General features: G+C 52.3%; 2 protein-coding genes across 7 annotated transcripts; both read right to left on the minus strand.

Annotated features, from left to right (window-relative positions):
* Positions 1 to 2,235: 2,235 nt before the first annotated feature.
* On the minus strand, positions 2,236 to 15,252 carry ATF6B (activating transcription factor 6 beta). Of its 5 annotated transcripts, none has more exons than XM_003829777.5 (18): positions 15,086 to 15,252; positions 14,640 to 14,719; positions 14,411 to 14,489; positions 14,072 to 14,163; positions 13,083 to 13,218; positions 8,240 to 8,325; positions 7,966 to 8,101; positions 7,748 to 7,879; positions 6,802 to 6,935; positions 5,934 to 6,119; positions 5,753 to 5,844; positions 4,837 to 5,016; positions 4,565 to 4,672; positions 4,300 to 4,381; positions 4,009 to 4,079; positions 3,676 to 3,787; positions 3,452 to 3,536; positions 2,236 to 2,940 (listed from the first exon to the last, which is right to left on the minus strand). In XM_003829777.5, the coding sequence occupies exons 1-18, from the start codon at positions 15,198 to 15,200 to the stop codon at positions 2,711 to 2,713; spliced, it is 2,136 nt and encodes a 711-aa protein (XP_003829825.2). In that variant the 5' UTR covers positions 15,201 to 15,252; the 3' UTR covers positions 2,236 to 2,710. The 5 variants fall into 5 exon arrangements, with proteins under 5 accessions (XP_003829825.2, XP_008953399.2, XP_008953398.2 ...); XM_008955151.4 differs by having other exon boundaries at positions 15,095 to 15,215; XM_008955150.4 differs by having other exon boundaries at positions 4,009 to 4,076; positions 15,086 to 15,213.
* A 423-nt stretch (positions 15,253 to 15,675) lies between these two features.
* On the minus strand, positions 15,676 to 18,188 carry FKBPL (FKBP prolyl isomerase like). Of its 2 annotated transcripts, none has more exons than XM_034961800.3 (2): positions 17,891 to 18,188; positions 15,676 to 16,823 (listed from the first exon to the last, which is right to left on the minus strand). In XM_034961800.3, exon 2 carries the CDS (start codon positions 16,747 to 16,749, stop codon positions 15,700 to 15,702), a length of 1,050 nt encoding a protein of 349 aa, XP_034817691.1. In that variant the 5' UTR covers positions 16,750 to 16,823; positions 17,891 to 18,188; the 3' UTR covers positions 15,676 to 15,699. The 2 variants fall into 2 exon arrangements, with proteins under 2 accessions (XP_034817691.1, XP_003829826.1); XM_003829778.5 differs by lacking the exon at positions 17,891 to 18,188 and adding an exon at positions 17,064 to 17,289.
* Positions 18,189 to 18,779: the final 591 nt, after the last annotated feature.

Here is an 18,779-nt window from a genome sequence, read left to right on the forward strand (position 1 = left end):
TTGAGGCCAGGAGTTCAAGACCGGCCTGGGCAACATAGCGAGACCCCACTTCTATTTTTAAATTAAAAAAAAATTTAAGACAGTGAAGCAGTGGATGGGGTGGGGAAGATACAAAAGAAAAAAACGGCGATGAATAATGGTTCAGAAAGAGGTTGTGATAACTGCTAATGAGGTAGAGAGCAAAGAAAGGCAGGAAAGAAGTCTAGAAAGAGGAAGGGAGGGATGATGAGGTCAGGGATGAGAGAGAACAGAAGGTGGGATCCTGAGGAAGAAATGAAGGAGATGGTGGCACAAGGAAAGCAGAACAGAAAGACAAAGTGGGCATAGGGCAGGAGGGGCCAATGAGGTGCAGGAGTGACAGCGACCTGGCATGCTGAGTGGCCTTGGGGGTGTGGCCAGAGGAATGGAGATCCACATGGGCCTAGAAGGCAGCAGCCCAGAGCCTGCCCGGCTTTCACCCTGCATCAGGTACCCACTCACCGTCCTTCTCAATCCTTCCTGCCACCACAATCCCTCAGCCAAGAGAGGTCTGATGTCTCATCCACACCAAAGTGCCAGCTGTCCCTTGCCAATCAGCAGAGGAGCAGGATGTCCCACCCCAGGGTGCCCCCTGAGATGCCAGCACTTCAAGTACTTTCCCGAACTGGGGGCAGGAAGGAGGAAGACAATGGGACAACGAAACAGTAATGAACCCAAATGGGATAAAAGTGGAAGAGAGAAGGACAACAGAGATGGGGACAGAAAGGGACAAGGGATGAGGAAAAGGTGTATCTATTATGGACCAGGCACTGAGGACGTCGTCTTTCATCCTGTCATCAACCCTGATTAGGAGGTAGGAACATCCCATCTTACAGATAAGCAAACTAAGGCTCAGAATGTTTAAGGACATCTACTAACGAAAGGCAGGGTAGGGAATCCAGCTTAGGTGATGTGCTTCCAAAATCCTTGTTCTCACTGCACCTCCTCCAGAGATAGGGTGGATAAGGCTCAAGGACTCTGGGATAGAAAGCACAGCTGAGAAGCTGGGCTGCCCTCTGGAGGGAGGAAAGGTCTAGTTCCTGGGAGCCCTGGTTCCAGGTTGCCATAGTTACTTGGTCTGTTTTCACCCCAAACACAGTAATGGGTGAGGGCAGCGGGAGGGGTGTGGGGGTTGCCTGGCTGGACACGAGGTTCTTCCTCCCTCCTTCAGGCCTGGGCTTATGGCCCAGGCAGCCCCTGTCCAGTCATCTGGGCATTGAGCCCAGGCCCAGCTCACACCCTCCAGCTGACCCAGGACACTCCTGCAGGGTCAGGCCTAAGGCACTGCTGGACAGGAGCAGCTGGAGGGGGATTCTTCCAGGTTGGCCTCAGACTCAATCCCTCACTTTGTCCTGCTCCCCTTCCTCCTAATTAGAATGCACAGCCTAGCCAGGCATGGTGGCTCACACCTGTAATCCCAGTACTTTGGGAGGCCGAAGTGGGCAGATCACGAGGTCAGCCTGGCCAATATGGTGAAACCCTATCTCTATTAAAAATACAAAAATTAGCCGGGTGTGGTGGCGTGCACCTGTAGTCCCAGCTCCTTGAGAGGCTGAGGCAGAAGAATCACTTGAACCCAAGAGGCGGAGGTTGCAGTGAGCCAAGATCGCGCCACTGCACTCCAGCCTGGGTGAGAGAGCGAGACTCCGTCTCAAAAAAAAAAAAAATTAAAAGCATAAGAATGTACAGCTTTTTCTGCCTGCCCCACTCTTGTCTTTGTCTTTCATCTGGACTCTCAAGTCTCAGTCCCCTCCAGTTTAGGGCTTAGAGGATATCCTGCCACATCCCCCTTCCCTTCCAAATATCACCCCTTCTTCACCGAGGCCCCCACTTCCTGGGCTCTGAGCCTCTGGCCCCAGCTCTCGTTGTTTGTTTGAGCTGCTCATCCTGGACAGCAAGAAGAGGGGGAGAACCTGCTCGAGAGCAGGAGACCCAGAGGCTGCTCACCCTGAAGGGCGTGGGGCCCCATCTTTCCTGTTGACTCACATTCCAGGGATGCGTATCCTCTAGTCTGTCACGCCATGAGACATCGTTGCTAGACACAGATATACCCCAGAGTTGCAGGGGTGGGGGCAAGGGGATGACATGCGGTCTGTGATCCCGCACCCACCCCAACTCAGAGCCAGCTATGTCTTCAGTGCTTGATTCTTTGATGCTGGCTCTGGAAAAGCCACTTTCCCCCAAACTTCCCATCACGAGCCAGGAAGGCAGCCACCATTCCTTCAACTCCCTCCAAGTTGTTTATTTAATAATAATAAAAAAGAAATGCACACACATAAACCTGAACTCCCCCCCACCCCACCCTCCCTTACTCCCAGTAACTAGCTCCAAAATGCAAAAACTTCCCTTGTCCCACCTGGGGACTAAATTCCCACCTCCACTGCCATAACACTAGAGAAACAAAATAAAAAATATGCAGCAGCTCACCACCCACCCCACAAATGAACCTCACACAATCCCCTCAAACAAAGAAGCCGGGACTGGGGGTTCACAGGAATGAGAGGAGCCCTATATTCTGAAAAGGGATGAGAAGAGAGGTGAACACCCCCACCTCAAATAAGTGCTTAACCCCCACACCTGGTCTTTCCTTTACCAATTGCCCCAAGCCTGGGGATCAGGGAAATTTGAAACAGTCCCACCTGGCCACCTGGTATCCCCTCCCCCCGTTCTAAGTCAGTGTGAATGGCAGAGGTCAGAGATGATTGAGGTAGAAGGGCTGGTGGGAGGCCTGGTGGGCCTGGCTGGCTGCAGAGGCTGGCAAGGGGCCACCTGTGGCATTGCCTGGGGTTGGGGATGGCTGTTTTCGGAGCGAGGGGGGCACTGTGGAGGTCTTGATGTGAATCACCCTGGTGTCCATGACCTCACACTCGATCTGCATCATCTCCTCATAGTCCCCCGGGGCCCCACGGCCTGACAGGGTCTCTGTGAGAAGGGGAGAGTTAAGGAAGAGGAGATGGGGAGGCAAACAGGGATTGCAGGGAGGAGGGGAGGAAGTCAGAAAAGTAGAGGTGAGCAGAGAGAAAAAGAAAGGGCAATAGTGAGGAGGCAGATCCATAGCGGGAGTTAAACAGGATGGCAGGGACAGAGTTTGGTGCAGGGACAAGGAGAGGGTAGGAAAAGAAAAGGGCATTGAGTGTGGGGTCACACAGGAGAGGACATCAAGAGAAAAAAGTAAGTGAGAGTCTAGCAGGTTCCCGGCCCCCCGCCTCTGCCCAGTCATCTACCCAAGCACCTTCACCAGGGAAGGACCCTCACCCTCGTCTCCCTCCCAAGTCTCCTGCATGGTGCTCTTCCCTCCACCTACTTCCTGCTGCTTCTCACCTGTGGGTCCAGCAGCTCTCTGGATGCCCTGCTCCTCTCCCCCTTCCCCCTCAGCTCCCAGGCTGGATCTCCCTGTTGGAACTGCCCCCATACCCAGCAGGGAAAGAGTTACCATTGGGGGCCATGGCAGGCATCACCAGGGACATCTTGGGCCGGGAGGTCTTGTTGTGGCTGATGGCTGGGAGCAGCAGGTGGTCCTGGGGAACAGATGGGCCAGGCCAGAAGGGTGGAGGCAAAGATGCCAACAAGCTCCCCAGCCCTACTCTACATCCCCCTACTGAAGACAGACTGCTGGGAACCTGGGGTGACAGAGATGGAAGGGCAGGAGAAACTCACCCTTCGGAAAGAGACAACATAAAATGTGTCTTCCCGTCGGTCAATTGCATCCAAGAACGCTGGCTGCGAACGGTCTGGGTGGCGATATAGTTGCAGCTGGCCCACAGAATCCCTAGGCAGGTGGGGAAACAGGATTTGAGGGGAACTAAGCCCAATGCTCAGTTTCTACCAGGGAAGGGGGTAGGATGAGAGAAAAAGACAGGAGACCCCCAGTGGAGGAGGGAGGTATAATCCCACTGGTGACAGTAATGACAGGCACAGGACAGCTACTGGGGGTACAGCTCTTGAAAGTGGAATTTCACTTAATAAGTAAGCACCCCACCCCACACTCACCTTTCCGGGGGTCCAGGGGGTTGGATGGGGACTGCCTTAACTGGAGGTGACTTCTTCCGTGGCTGAGACTTCTGGAAGGAGAAGTATCTAAGGACTTGGAGAGGGTGAAGGGAAAAGGGAAAGAGACAAACAGCCCCTGGAAGCTGATGCCACCTCCCACTCAACCCTCCACTTCCTTCAAACGATCCCTCAAACTTCCACAGCGAGATGCCCACTAGAAATCCCCTAAAGGACAAAGGCCTTTAGCCCTTGTCTTCAAGTGGCCTTCCTTGAACCAGCCACCCACCCTACCTGTCTCTCCTGGGCCCTCTGAGGGATCTTCCGCCGGCCTCTCTGGTGGCGCTGGACCCAGCCACTCAACTCGTCAGCAAGCCTGGGGAAGTGGAGGAGGCTCAGGACCTCTATGCCAGGCCAAGATTCCCACCCTCCTTGCCCACCCACAGGAGTGAGGAGAGGGCAGGGAGCACTGGCACTTTAGTACACAGGCCAGCCAGGCTGACTGCAGAAGGCCTTGGGAGGCTGGGGGTGCTGGATGCCCCAGCAATGAATCCCACACCTCAGGGACTCAGTGCGGTTGAAGTGCCGGCAATCAGAGGAGAGGAAGAGCTGGTCTAGGTCTCTTAGTAGTAGCTCCTTGGCGCCCCCAGGGAAGGCTGTCAGGTTGCTGGAGTGAAGCAGGAAGGAGACAACACTTGGAGACTGCCCAGCACTCCCACAACAAAGAAGGCGATGATGGCAAGAGAAAGCTTTGGGTCCCCCTCACTGAAAGCGGGGAGAAGACCAACTCATACCCTCAAACGAGAGGGGGCCCTCTCTCTCTCTCCTCACCTGAAACTGGGCTGGTCTGTGGGGCTGGGCTGGGGCTCCTTAGGGCCCTGGGAGGACCCCTGGAGAGGTTCAACTCCCTGAACTGGCTCTTGCTCCGAGAACCCCAGCAAGTGTCTCCGGGGTTGAGGCTCCCCCTTGTTCATCCGAGGAGAGATGGGAGCTGAAGGAGGCTCACTGATGCTGTGGATAAAGAAGGACTGAGCAAAATGAAGAATTTCAGCTGTATCAAGGGTCTAGTTAAGAATAAAGACTCTGCAGATGGACTGCTTGAGTTGCAATCTGTTATACAAGCCTGAGTCTGCCTCTGTAAGATGGGAATAAGGATGGTCCCTACATACAAAAAAGAGAGTGCATCACCTAGAGCCTAGAACTCAGTAAGCACTTAATAGTCACTATTTCTACCAGCATTATCACCATCATCTACTCTCCACTGGAAAAATAACGGAGCAGGAGGCTGGGCGAGGTGGCTCAAGCCTGTAATCCTAGCACTTTGGGAGGCTGAGGTGGGCAGACTGCCTGAGCTCAGGAGTTCGAGACCAGCCTGGGCAACAACAGTGAAACCCTGTCTCTACTAAAAAATACAAAAAATTAGCCGGGCATGGTGGCGTGCGCCTGTAGTCCCAGCTACTTGGGAGGTTGAGGCAGGAGAATCACTTGAACCCAGGAAGCGGAGGTTGCAGTGAGCTGAGATCGTGCCACTGCACTCCAGCCTGGGCAACAGAACAAGGCTCCGTCTCCAAGAAAAAAAGACAAATAATGGAGCAGGAAGGGGCTGGCCAGACACATCATCGGTGCCAAGGACACCAGAACCATTTGTGTATAAGCAGAAGGAAATGGCCTGGGCCAAAGCAGGCAGCTAGGAGGCTGTAACGTGGGCTCCACCTGGAAGGTTCTAGTGAAGCAAGGAAGGTCTCACCTGACAGGTCCAAAGTTGAAGGCAATGAAGAGAAGGAAGACCATGATGCAGACCATCTTCCTGTTTCCAGACCCTAACTTGAGCTCGCTGTTCTAAGGTACAAAGAAAGAGACAAGAAAAAGGGGAATCATTCCAAGGAGGCTGTATTCCTGTTGGTCTCCCAGGGACAGACTGGTCTTACTTCAGCCAGCAGGGCCTCCAGCCGCCGCCGGAGGGCAGCATTCTCCCGGCGGAGCTGCTGGTTGTCAGCCAGTACTGCTTGCAGCCGAGCCTCCAGTCCCTGCAGATACTCTTTCTTCTTTCTCCGGGACTGGCAGGCTGACTCCCGGTTCTTGATCATTCGCTGCTGCCGCTTCAGCAGCTTTGCCTAGGCACCCGGAAGGTCAAAAAAGAATGACAGATGAGTTGGCAGAAGGGGACTATGCTCCCAAACCCCAAGGAATGATTTACCCAAAGCTCACATGGCCATTCCCCTGCCTTCCTGACCCACCTACACAGCCAGAGAGGTTTTTCCTCTCTACTCAAACACGCTAGGGAAGGGGCCCTTCTTTCAAACATTCCCTGCTACTGCTCCTCAGAGGTGGGAAAGGTTAGAGTGTGGGAAGAACTTTCTCCATGCTGGTGGAAACTCTTTCCTTCGTAACTCTTTCTTCCTGTCAACCCACATTTGTAGGGTTCAAAGTTTAACCTTGTTATACTGCTTATACAGTTTACCTGATTTTCCCCTAGGAGGCAGCCTCCCTCCCCAACTATGGCCACGACCGTAGTCGTATAGTACAGTATGACTTCCTTGCCTTTAATTTATGGAGACCAACCCCATTTCTCCAACTGCAGTGACAGCAAACCTAAAGGACCCTAAAACTACCTGGAGTTGATATTCATATAGAAACAGGAGTCCATTCTGACCCTCAGAATGATCTAATGGGTCCGTTTCCTCACTTTTTTCTCCTAGGTCTCGACTCCCTCCTCATCCCACAGTTCTCTCCATGGCAAGACTTCCCTCTTCCCTTCCCATCACTCGCCCTACTTCTCTCCTCCCCAACACTTACATCCACTTCAGGCGGGCAGGAGTTTCCAGGCATAGGAGCGGGAACGATGCTCTTCCTCTCAGGCCGTGGTAGAGAGGGAGCCGGCCCTTCAGGCTGGACTCGAATAGCACCCTGGATGAGGACAACTGGGGACACTGAGGCAAGTGAGCAGAGGTCAGAGGGCTGTGCGCTGGGTGGGGTCCCTGTGTCCACACCCACACCAGAGCACCCAAGGATTGGGCAGCCTCAATGGCTGCAAGCTCTCTGACAGGGTCAATGCAGCCCGCCTCCTTTTCTCCTTTTTTTCTTTTTGAGATGCAGTCTTGCTCTGTCGACCAGGCTGGAGTGCAGTGGCGCGATCTCGACTCACTGCAAGCTCCGCCTCCCGGGTTCACGCCATTCTCCTGCCTCAGCCTCCCCAGCAGCTGGAACTAGAGACGCACGCCACCACGCCTGGCTTATTTTTTTGTATTTTTAGTAGAGACGGGGTTTCACTGTGTTAGTCAGGATGGTCTCGATCTCCTGACCTTGTGATCCGCCCGCCTTGGCCTCCCAAAGTGCTGGGATTACAGGCGTGAGCCACTGTGCCCGGCCTTTTTTTTTTTTTAAATTAATTAATTAATTTTTATTTTTATTTTTTGGTTTTTCTTTTTTTTTTTTTTTTTGAGACAAAGTCTCGCTTTGTCGCCCAGGCTGGAGTGCAGTGGCATGATCTCGGCTCACTGCAACCTCCGCCTCCTGGGTTCAAGTGATTCTCCTGCCTCAGCCTCCCGAGGAGCTGGGATTACAGGCGCCTGCCACCACTCCACGCTAATTTTTGTATTTTTAGTAGAGACAAGGTTTCACCACGTTGGCCAGGCTGGTCTTAAACTTCTGACCTCAGGTGATCCGCCCGCCTCAGCCTCCCAAAGTGCTGGGATTACCGGCGTGAGCCACCATGCCCGGCCCTTTTCTCCTTCTTCAGTACCTGGGGGTGGCTGGACGAGGGGCTGCAGAAGGACGGTGGTGCTGGGAGGCACAGCTCTGGGTGGCATTGGGACAGTGGTTAGCACTACAGGTTTGGGCTGCAGTGGTGGCTTCCGGGTGGGCAGGGCTTTCCCTGAAGGAAGGTGAGAGAAAAGAACAAGAAATGTCAGGACCACAGGCCTCTCACTAGGGATTCCAAATGTCAGGAGACTCCATTACCTGAGGAGCCATCAAGGGATGGGCCCATGCTGATCTGGACAGCTCCAAGTGAGGGGGCTGGGACATCCCAAAGGAGGCATCCTGAAGGGGACAGGGACTCTGTCTTCACTTCCAGGACCTCCTCTCCTATAAAAGCCTATGTGGGGCATTCCAGAGATACATTAGTCAGGAAGAGTGTCGAGGAGAAGGAGCTGAAGAAGAGAAAGCTCTCATACCTCTAGGTAAGGAGGAACTCACTGGAAAACCTGGAGGAAGGAAGGAAGGTGGTGCTCACCTGGCTGGAGGAGTCGGCTGAGAGCAGGGAGGCCTCAGAGTTGACGGAAGAACATGGAGAGACAGGTTCTATCTTGGTCTGGACATCTGTGGGAGGCAAGATGAGGCAAAAGCTGGATATCATGTAAACACTGAAGGGTTAAGAGGGTTAAGAGGGTTAAGATGGGAGGCTGGGCATGGTGGCTCACGCCTGTAATCTCAGCACTTTGGGAGGCCAAGGCGGGCAGATCACCTGAGGTCAGGAGTTCAAGACCAGCCTGACCAACATGGAGAAACCCCGTCTCTACTAAAAATACAAAATTAGTCGGGCGTGGTGGCGCATCCCTGTGTCCCAGATACTCAGGAGGCTGAGGCAGGAGAATCGCTTGAACCTGGGAGGCAAAGGTTGCAGTGAGCCGAGATCGTGCCATTGCACTACAGCCTGGGCAAGAAGAGCAAAACTCCATCTCAAAAAAATAAAAAAGAGGGTTAAGATGGGGAAATGGGTCCTTTCTCTTTGAACCTGAAAATAAAACTCTTCTGGCCCTAGATTACAGGCCATCCAGGAAGGGCAGTCACAGAGCTGCTCACCTGCTGGCTCTCCGCCCTGCTTTTCGCCTAGTGCTTCCCTTTCTCCTTTAGTGGCTCCTCTAATTTTTCTCATCCCTGCTCCATGTTCCTCAAAGCTGTCTTTGTCCTTCTGCGTTTCCCTCTTTCTTGTTCACAGAACTTGTCTATTCACATAGAATAGGCCTGAGCAGGGGAAGTGGCGGGGGGGTCTCCAGCATTCACATGGCCCAAATTCCTATCTTGCTGGATTTCCACCTTATCCTGGCCCAATGCATCTCCATGCTGACAACCGCCAAGTGTGCATCTCCCCCTGGCTGCTCACCTGCACCAGATTCTGACTTCCAAGCTGCCTGCTGGTCCCTTCCATTCTCATGCCTCACCAGTCACCCAAATCTAACTGGCCATAAATGAGGCTTCCTGATTGCCCCGTCACACAGTTTTCCTCCCAAGCACCAAACAGCAAAGCCTCAGTCACCTCTGAGCCTTCATGGCCTCCATTAAATCTGCCTTTATGACTTGTTGATCACTCCATGAAAGAAAATGCTAGGCCCCATGTCGGTGAAATAAAACCCTTCTGAGGGCCAGATTCAGCCCACAGGTCAACAGTCCACCACTACCTCTGGTCCATACCGTTCACTTTGGTACTTAATTATATGATCACTAAGATTGCTTTTTAAAACTTCAATTTATATTTTTGAATAGATAATACAGTCATGATACAAATCCAAATGAACAAAGGAAAATTAAGTCAAAAAAAAAATCTTGGCGGGGCACGGTGGCTCACGCCTGTAATCCCAGCACTTTGGGAGGCCGAGGCAGGTGGATCATGAGGTCAGGAGATCGAGACCATCCTGGCTAACACGGTGAAACCCCCTCTCTACTAAAAAAAATAGAAAAATTAGCCAGGCATGGTGGCGGATGCCTGTAGTCCCAGCAACTTGGGAGGCTGAGGGAGGAGAATGGCATGAACCCAGGAGGCGGAGCTTGCAGTGAGCCGAGATTGCGCCACTGCACTCCAGCCTGGGTAAAGCGAGACTCTGTCTCAATTAAAAAAAAAAAAAAACTTCCCTTCCCTGTCCTCCGGTCACTCAGATTCCCTATACAGAGATAACCACTATCAGAACTATTTAACCATGGTTGGGCATGGTGGCTCACGCCTGTAATCCCAGCACTTTGGGAGGCCGACACCCAACGCAGGTGGATTGCTTGAAGCCAGGAGTTCGACACCAGCCTGAACAACATGGCAAAACCCTGTCTCTACCAAAAATACAAAAAAATAGCCGGGCATGGTGGCAGGTGCCTGTAGTCCTAGCTATTAGGGGGGCTGAGGCAGGACAATAGCTTAAACCCAGGAAACGCAGGTTGCAGTGAGTGGAGATCACGCCAATGCACTCTAGCCTGGGTGACAGGGCAAAACTCTGTCTCAAAAAAAAAAAAAGGAACTATTTAACCATGATGTATTATAACCCTCACAAAACTCTCCAAAAGCAAGAACTATGTCTCATGTCCCTTGAGGGTAAAGTACAGGCCCTCAAAAAATACCTAAGTATGGAGGAGAATCTGACTCTAATAACACTATGCAATGCAAAGCCACCAACAATCCTTACAATCCTTTTGCTGCTAATAGCAGTGGGCGATCTCAGCTCACTGCAAGCTCCGCCTCCCGGGTTCACCCCATTCTCCTGCCTCAGCCTCCCGAGTAGCTGAGACTACAGGTGCCTGCCACCATGCCTGGCTAATTTTTTGTATTTTTAGTAGAGATGGCGCTTCACTGTGTTAGCCCGAATGGTCTTGATCTCCTGACCTCGTGATCTGCCCGCCTTGGCCTCCCAAAGTGCTGGGATTACAGGTGTGAACCACTGTGCCTGGCCTGCTAATGGTATTTCAATCCTTATTTTGTGTGTCTTCTTTATAACATTTATTAATCTGCTAGATATAATCTGTTTGTCCCTCCAAATCCACTCTCCATCCCTCCCTGCTGTGCTCTGAGATCCAGGGAGAATCTGAATGGACTGTATCAGCGGGCTCCCTGGTTGGAGTTCAGCCAGTGACAGATGGTGCCAGGAGATCCAGAAGGTACTTTGAAATCAACAATCAACATGTCAACTGGGCATGGTGGCTTACGCCTGTAATCCCAGCACTTTGGGAGCCAAAGTGGATGGATCACCTGAGGTCGGAAATTCAAGACCAGCCTAACATGCAAGAAACCCTGTCTCTACTAAAAATACAAAATTAGCCAGGTGTGGTGGAGCATGCCTGTAATCCCAGCTACTCAGGAGGCTGAGGCAGGAGAATCGCTTGAACTCAGGAGGCAGAGGTTACAGTGAGCCAAGATCACACCACTATTGCACTCCAGCCTGGGCAACAAGAGTGAAGCTCCATAACAACAACAACAACAGAATCAACATGTCCAACGCTGAATTCATCATCTTCCCTGACCAGAAAGCCCCTGCTTTTGCAGTCTTCATCCAGTGAACAGTAACATCACCCACCCACAGCCATCCTAGCCACAAACCTCTTTGACTCCTACCTCTCTCCAATGTCCAGGAGGTCACAACTCATCTATTCCACTTCATTCTTTCTCAAGTCTGCTTTCTTCACGACATCCGAATATCTCACTTGATCAACTGCATAAGCTTCTTCCTTGGTTCTCTTGCCTCTGGCCCTGCCCCTCTGCAACCCATTCTCTACTTTGCCACTAGAATCATCTTCCTAATCATATTGCTTCCCTGCTTAATTCTCCAAAGGCCCCCACCTATCCACAGGATAGAAGCTAAGAGCCCCTTAGCAGGGGCCCCACCTGGCCCTGTAGCCTCTGCAGTTCCACATCACTCCCCAAATCCTTCTTACACCCACTCTGAAGAAATGCAGGGTCCTCAGACACAAGTCAACCCCCACACTGTCCTCCTGGCTAATTTCTACGTGTCCTTTAAAACTCTCAGGAAACCCTTCTTCCAGGGGCACATCCCAGATTCAGCGCCAATGTGGATGAAATGTCCCCTCTTATGAGCTTTCATGGTACCCTCTAGTGATTTTTTTTTTTTTCGAGACGGAGTCTTGCTCTTTTGCCCAGGATGGAGTGCAGTGGCGTGATCTCGGCTCATTGCAAGCTCCGCCTCCCGGGTTCATGCCATTCTCCTGCCTCAGCCTCCCAAGTAGCTGGGACTACAGGCTAATTTTTTGTATTTTTAGTAGACACGGGGTTTCACCATGTTAGCCAGGATGGTCTCAATCTCCTGACCTCGTGATCCGCCCACCTCGGCCTCGCAAAGTGCTGGGATTACAAGCATGAGCCACCACACCCAGCCCCACCTCTAGTGATTTCTATCCTAGAATGACCACACCTGTATTGACTGGTACTTGTCTTTCTCCCATTACCAAATCACAGGGTTTGAAAGTCAGCATGGTGGTCAGGCCTTGTTCATCTTTGCATTCCCAGCATGCTGCTCAGTATCTGGCATGGAGTAGGTGCTTAATAAATATTTCTTTTTTATAATTATTATACCTCAGATATGATCACATCAATAAACATTTACTAAATACACAGCTACGAGTAAATAAATTTGGGAACATTTTAAAAATAGAACAAATAATGTTAATTGTAGAATCTAGTTTAGTATATGGTGTTCTAGCCTTTCTGTACGTTTAAAAATGTTTATGGGCTGGGCGCAATGGCTCACGCCTGTAATCTCAGCACTTTGGGAGGCGGAGGTAGGCGACTCATGAGGTCAGGAGTTCAAGACCAGCCTGGCCAACATGGTGAAACCCCATCTCTACTAAAAATACAAAAAATTAGCTGGGCGTGGTGGTGGGTGCCTGTAATCCCGGCTACTTGGGAGGCTGAGACAGGAGAATCACTTGAACCTGGGAGGTGGAGGTTGCAGTGAGCTGAGACCACACCACTGCACTTCAGCCCGAGCGACAGTGTGAGACTCTGTCTCAACAACAACAAAAATGTTTATAATAAAATGTTGGGTGGAGGGGAATCACACAGATACATATGCCCTAAACTGCTCACAAGTTTTTAAAAAGTAAGTTGAATGGCATGACAGAATACTAGGAACAAGAAAAAGAGAGAAAAATAATATCCATCTCCTCAGCACTGCCCTTGCTGTGGTTCCCTGAAATGTTTCCTCTCCTTCCTGCCTTCCCTCCTGGTTTTCTGCCATTTCCCCTCCCCACCTTTTTCTCCCTGTCCTGCTGCCCGCACTTCCCCTCCATCTACACACATACACACACACACAACACATTCCCCCGTAGTAGAGCCAAGGATTGGGGGCAGGCTGTTTTATTACCTGAGGAATCATCAGAGGTGGGGATAACGTTGATCTGGACGGTTTCAAATGAGGATGTTGGGTCATCTCCCAGGAGACACAGTGGGGGTGCCAAGGACTCTGCCTTCACATGGAGCACCTCCCCTACCCCAAGAGCCTGGGTGAGAGTTGGTGTGGGGCAGGGGGCAGAAAGAAGGGCAAAAAACAAGGGAGATGTTGACAGTAAGAGCGAGAACAAAAGCTTTAGAAGTTTAGGGCTTACAAGCCATCAATTATTTGACATTCTGGTCTGAATGGTACTGACCATCTTTCTAACCTGTTCATTCTTTCTACTTTTATTTCTGGGAGAATTGATGAAGTCTCATGACTTCAAATATGGCCTCAGAGTGGACAACTTGGGCAAGAACAGTTCCAGAATTCTCAGCAGTCAATAACTCTCTTCTTCCCAGCCCCACATAACTCTTTATATTAAAAAGACCCAAGATCAGGCGTGGTGGCTTATACCTGTAATCCAAGCACTTTGGGATGCCAAGGTGGGAGGATCACTTGAGCCCAGGAGTTTAAGTCCACTCTGGGCAACATAGGAAGACCCCATTTTTACAAACAATAAAAAAAAATTAGCCAGACATGGTGGCATGTGTCTGTGGTCCCAACTACTCAGGAGGCGGAGGCAGGAGGATCACCTGAGCTCAGGAGGTCAAGGCTACAGTGAGCCGTGACCCCGTCACTGCACTGTAGTTTGAGTGACAGAGGGAGGCCCTATCTCAAAAAAAAAGCAAAAAACAAAAAACAAACAAACAAAAAAATCTTCACTGCTAGATAACCAAAGGGGATGTGGAAAATGAAGACATTAAGGAAACGGCAAAGGTAGTGGAGAAGGCCCCCCACACCTCACGCACCTCATGACTCATAGCACACAAATCATTTAAATCATTTCTTTGTCACCCACGTGTGAAGGGAATGAAGCAGAGTCCCCGTCACAGAGAGTAAGAGGGATATGGCTCTCTCACCTCGCTGGATGGCTCTGTGGAGAGACGCGATGACTCGGAGCTGAGGGAGAAGGAAGAGCAGGGGGAAGACGGCTCAGACTTCACCTGAAGATCTGGAGGAAAGGGAGTTAGAAATTATCAGGAAGCAAAGCTTAAGAAGAGTCCAAAAAGTACTCAAGGACATGTCGGTGGGGATTCCTGTACCGCAGCAAGGGAGAAGGAACAAAAATAGGGGATTGAAGGAGAGAGGATAGGCACTTATGTAGAGGCGTGAGGATATAGGAAGCTACGTAGTTTCTGGGAAACAGTGGGAAGATGACGGTTTCTGGAAATCTGAGGGAACGACAAAGACTACCTTACCTGGGAAGATTGGCAGGAGTTCCCATGGGGGCTCAGGGGGGCTGACATCCATCCCCACGTCCAGGGAGCTGCCGTCAAACTAAATAAGGGAGGATACAAGAGGGCAGGAGTGTGAGAAAGGGTGAGAAAGTAGGGGTGACTCCAGATGAGTTATGGCCTGTGAATGAGTCCAGGTTCTGGGCTCACTTTCCACCCACCAAGGGTTAGAGAAAGGCTGGGGACACAATACCGGGACATCCTGCTCCGGGCAACGAAAGAGCTGCGTCTGCTCCTCGGCCACTTCATCTAGGCCAGAATACAAGGTGCTGTCTGCAAAAAATGCTGAGTGTCGGGGGGTCGTTCGGTGGCCCCAGCCTACAGATCGCACACAAGCCCCCGCCCCATCCCTCATTGGCTCCGCTCGGCCAGACCCACCGCCCGCCCACTTGAAAAGTGATACAACCAGAGTGCTTCAGCCCCTCCTTCCTCGACCCCGGAACAACTCGACGTTCCAGCAGGGAGCAGAGTTCTTCCCTGACTTTTGTATCCCCCTTAATGCACAACGAGCCCCCTGCTCCGCTCTCCTTCAGATGGCGGATTCCGTATTTGCCCAGACTTCCTCTTTAGGCCCCCGCTTCTTTCCCGCGTGCCTCAGGGACAGTTTGCCACAGCCCTCTCCCCTCCCCGGTGCCTCACTCTGCAGACCCCAGTCCTCCGGGCTAAGCAGGTTGTCGGTGAAAAAACGCGTCGGGTCAGCAATCTCGCTGAGGAGCATCAGCTCCGCCATCTTTCCCCCCCACCCCCCAACCATGAGACGGTTCCCAAGGCCCGCCTCTCCCCATCACCAACTAATCAGTTGACTCTTTTAAAAAAGGGGGCGTCCCGGAAGCTCTACCGACCAGTAAGAGACCTGGGTGCTGAGCACGTGAATCAACAGATGCGGATGACTGTGTAGGCGGGCCCAATGGGAGCACAGCAGCAGGAAGTAACTTCCAGACAGTGCCATACCGCCAAGCGCATGCGCCAAACAGGCTCCAGTGATAAAGCGCCTGGGAGATGTAGTACCCAGTGTTAAGGTCCACCGTCTCCCCCAGCCACTACTAAGTTTAGTTTAGACAGCTTCTATGTGTCCTCGGAGATAGATAAGCCCCTCAAAAGGGGCGCACTGGGACCACTGCTACCTCCCCTAGGAAGCCAAAAGCTGAGAATGGGATATGGGCTGAAACCTTCCCTCTGGCCCCCCACCCCCAAATCTCACAGCACAGACCACAATTCACAAGTTCCTGTCTCTTTTAAGGTTTAACTTTTAATCAGCCAAACATCTTGCGCAGACCCTGAGCCAGCCCTGCATCCTGGTTCTTCCCCTGAATGACCACCTTCCCCAGTTCCTCCTGGGCTGCCCGGTTTTTGGGATCTATCGCCAGCACCTTCTTGAGGTCAGCAGTTGCTTTTTCCAGGTTCCCAAGGGCAGCCTGGGCAACCCCCCTTCGGTATAAGGCCTTTAAATGGCCAGGCTCCCGCTCCAACACCCGGTCACAGCTCTGGGCTGCCAACTGAGGCTGCCCTAGCAACAACTGACAGGCAGCCAGATTGGCATGAAGGACAGTTCGTTCTGGAGGGCCAGGTGGGGGTAAAGTCAGGAGCAGCCGAAGAGCCCGTCCATAGCATCGGGCAGCTCCTTCAGGGTTCCCAGCTCGAAATAGTTCTGTGCCCCTTGCACGTTCTTCCCTGGCCAGGGCTTCCTTCTCGCTAGTCTCCAGCTCCCAGGAGTCTCGGCCTTGAGTGAAGGACGCCAGTGTGAGCCTGACAGGAGGTCCAGAGTGCCCAGGCAGCTGAAGCTCTGCTTCCTCACCTTGACACATGGACTCCAAGCATTTCTCTATGAGCTCCCCCCAAGTTTCCTCCCTCCATGGCCCTACGCCCATAGTTAGCTCTGTCCAGCCCTCTGGCGGCCCTGATCCGAAAGGAAACCCCAAAGCCAGTACCCGGCAGCAGGAGCCTAGTTTGGGTTTGTCCAAGCCATGGCCACGGATTATGATCTTCTTGACAAAGCTCCCATCGGGGCAGTACCAGAGATCAGAAGCTTGAAGGGCCTCTGGCATCTGACTGGTTGATCCATGAGACTTATGAGAGTCTCCTTCAAGTTCAGCAACCAGTTTTTCAGCTCCTTGAGTATGCTCTAGAATTTGGCTGGCTGGATCTGGGCTTACTTCCAGCTCAAGCGTTTCGGTAGGAGGGTCTCGGGGCTGCTGCCTAATCTGAATAACTGAATCAAGGTTCTCCCGAAGGTTCTTTTCCCACTCTTGTTGCGGCTGAGAGGTGTCCTTTTCTCCAATTGTATTGACTGGTGGCGTCTCCATATGGATGCTTAGTCCCTTCCACGGTGAGTGAACAGTTTTGGTCAGAAAGGGATGAACCAGGTTCAGGTCAGCACCTGAAAAGAAAACCAAACAATGCTAATAGCAGGGTTCTTATTTAGACTCCTTTCTCGTCCTTTCCCATTCTTCTGAGACCCAGGCCCCTAGTCCTGAAAGTCCCCAGTTTTGCTTTCCTCCAAAAATCTGCTCGAGCTTCCCCGTTCCACCCACATATAATTTAGAACTATAAATTCCACAATTCCCTGCGGTTAAGGTAGCCGCGCCAACTACGGACACCCGGTCGGGTCAATAAGTACCTGCGCGGCCAAAGTGCCTAGCATGGTGACAGGAGGAGCCGGGCCATTCGAATCACCTCTCCTTCCAAAGCTAAATGGCTACTGAATACTGCCCTCGGAGCCTTGCCCCACGCGGAGAGGGCAGCCGGAGAGGGGCGCGGTGCGGGGGGCGGGGGTAGGGGGCGGAACAACTGGGAAAGATACTGACAACTAACCCTGGAGCCCGCGAGACTCCGAATCTAGTCAAATTCCTGGCAGCCAATCGGGAGAAGGGAGGAATCTGGTTAGCCCGCCTATTGAACGTGACATCATTTCCTCCGCAACCATGAAGCTCCAGGCCTTAGCAACTGAACTAGGCCAGAGCAACCGAACTAGGCAGAATCGAACAGAATTTGGCGCGGTCGGGCTGGCCAGGCTGCTCAAGAGTCAAAGTGGGCCAACATGGTGAGACCCTGTCTCTACTAAAAATACAAAAATTAGTAGGTCATGGTGGCGCGCGCCTGTAATCCCAACTACTCGGAAGGCTGAAACAGGAGAATCGCTTGAACCCGGGAGACAGACGTTGCAGTGAGCCGAGATCACACCATTGCACTCCAGCCTGGGCGACAGAGCGAGACTCGAGACTCCGTCTCAAAAAAAAAAAAAAAAAAAAAAAAAAAAAGGTGGGCCGGGCGCGGTGGCTCACGCCTGTAATCCCAGCACTTTGGGAGGTTGAGGTCAGGAGTTCAAGACCAGCCTGGCCAACATGGTGAAACCCCGTCTCTACTAAAAATGCAAAAATAGCCGGGCGTGGTGGCGGGCGCCTATATGCCAGCTACCCAGGAGGCTGAGGCAGGAGAATGGCTTACCTGGGAAGCGGAGGTTGCAGTGAGCCGAGATCGCGCCATTGCACTCCAGCTTTGGCAACTGAGACTCTGGGAGGCTGAGGTGGGCGGATCACGAGGTCAGGTGATCGAGACCATCCTGGCAACATGGTGAAATCTCGTCTCTACTAAAAATACAAAAAGTTAGCTGGGCATGGTGGCGTGTGCCTGTAATCCCAGCTGCTTGGGAGGCTGAGGTGGGAGAATCGCTTGAACCAGGGAGTCGGAGGTTGCAGTGAGCCGAGATGGTGCCGCAGTGAGCCGACATGGTGCCACTGCAATCCAGCCTGGCGACAGAGTAAGATTCCCGCCTCAAAAATAAATAAATAAATTAAAAAAAAGCCGGGCATCGCGCTCGCCTGTAATCCCAGCAATTTGGGAGGCCGAGGCGGCGGGGGGGGGGGGGGGGGGCGGGGCGGGGGGGAGGGGGCGGGGCGGCGGGGGGGATCACTTGAGGTGAGGGGTTCAAGACCAGCCTGGACAACATGGTGAAACCCCGTCTCTACTAAAAATACAAAAAATTAGCTGGGCGTGGTGGCGGGCGCCTATAGTCCCAGCTACCCGGGAGGCTGAGGCAGGAGAATGGCATGAACCCGGAAGGCGGAGCTTGCGGTGAGCCAAGATCGTGCCACTGCGCTCCAGCCTGGGCGACACCGCAAGACTCGACACCGCAAGACTCCGTCTCAAACAAACAAACAAACAAAAAGTCAAAGTGTAGAGAAGTCCTGGAATGGAGACTGGGGGCGGATGACAATAGAGTGGAGAATGGCAGAGGTCGTGGTAAATGATAGTGGCAGCAGCCTTTTACCTGGAGACTTCAGGCCCTCCTATGCTAACTATCTTTATGTTCAGAGCTCATTCAGTACAGGATGTT

This window comes from Pan paniscus, chromosome 5 (assembly GCF_029289425.2).
Source record: "Pan paniscus chromosome 5, NHGRI_mPanPan1-v2.0_pri, whole genome shotgun sequence".
In the NCBI taxonomy this organism is placed as follows: domain Eukaryota; kingdom Metazoa; phylum Chordata; class Mammalia; order Primates; family Hominidae; genus Pan; species Pan paniscus.

What these genes read in the sequence shown, in the direction of transcription:
- ATF6B (XM_003829777.5), bottom strand. Translation starts at nt 15,200, where the DNA reads ATGGTTGGGGGGTGGGGGGGAAAGATGGCGGAGCTGATGCTCCTCAGC. An exon ending in ATCCCTTGATGGCTCCTCAG is followed by an intron (nt 7,880 to 7,965) that starts GTAATGGAGTCT and finishes ACCTTCCTTCAG; the next exon opens with GGAAAGCCCTGCCCACCCGG. An exon ending in AGAGGGCCCAGGAGAGACAG is followed by an intron (nt 4,080 to 4,299) that starts GTAGGGTGGGTG and finishes TTCTCCTTCCAG; the next exon opens with AAGTCTCAGCCACGGAAGAA.
- FKBPL (XM_034961800.3), bottom strand. Translation starts at nt 16,749, where the DNA reads ATGGAGACGCCACCAGTCAATACAATTGGAGAAAAGGACACCTCTCAG.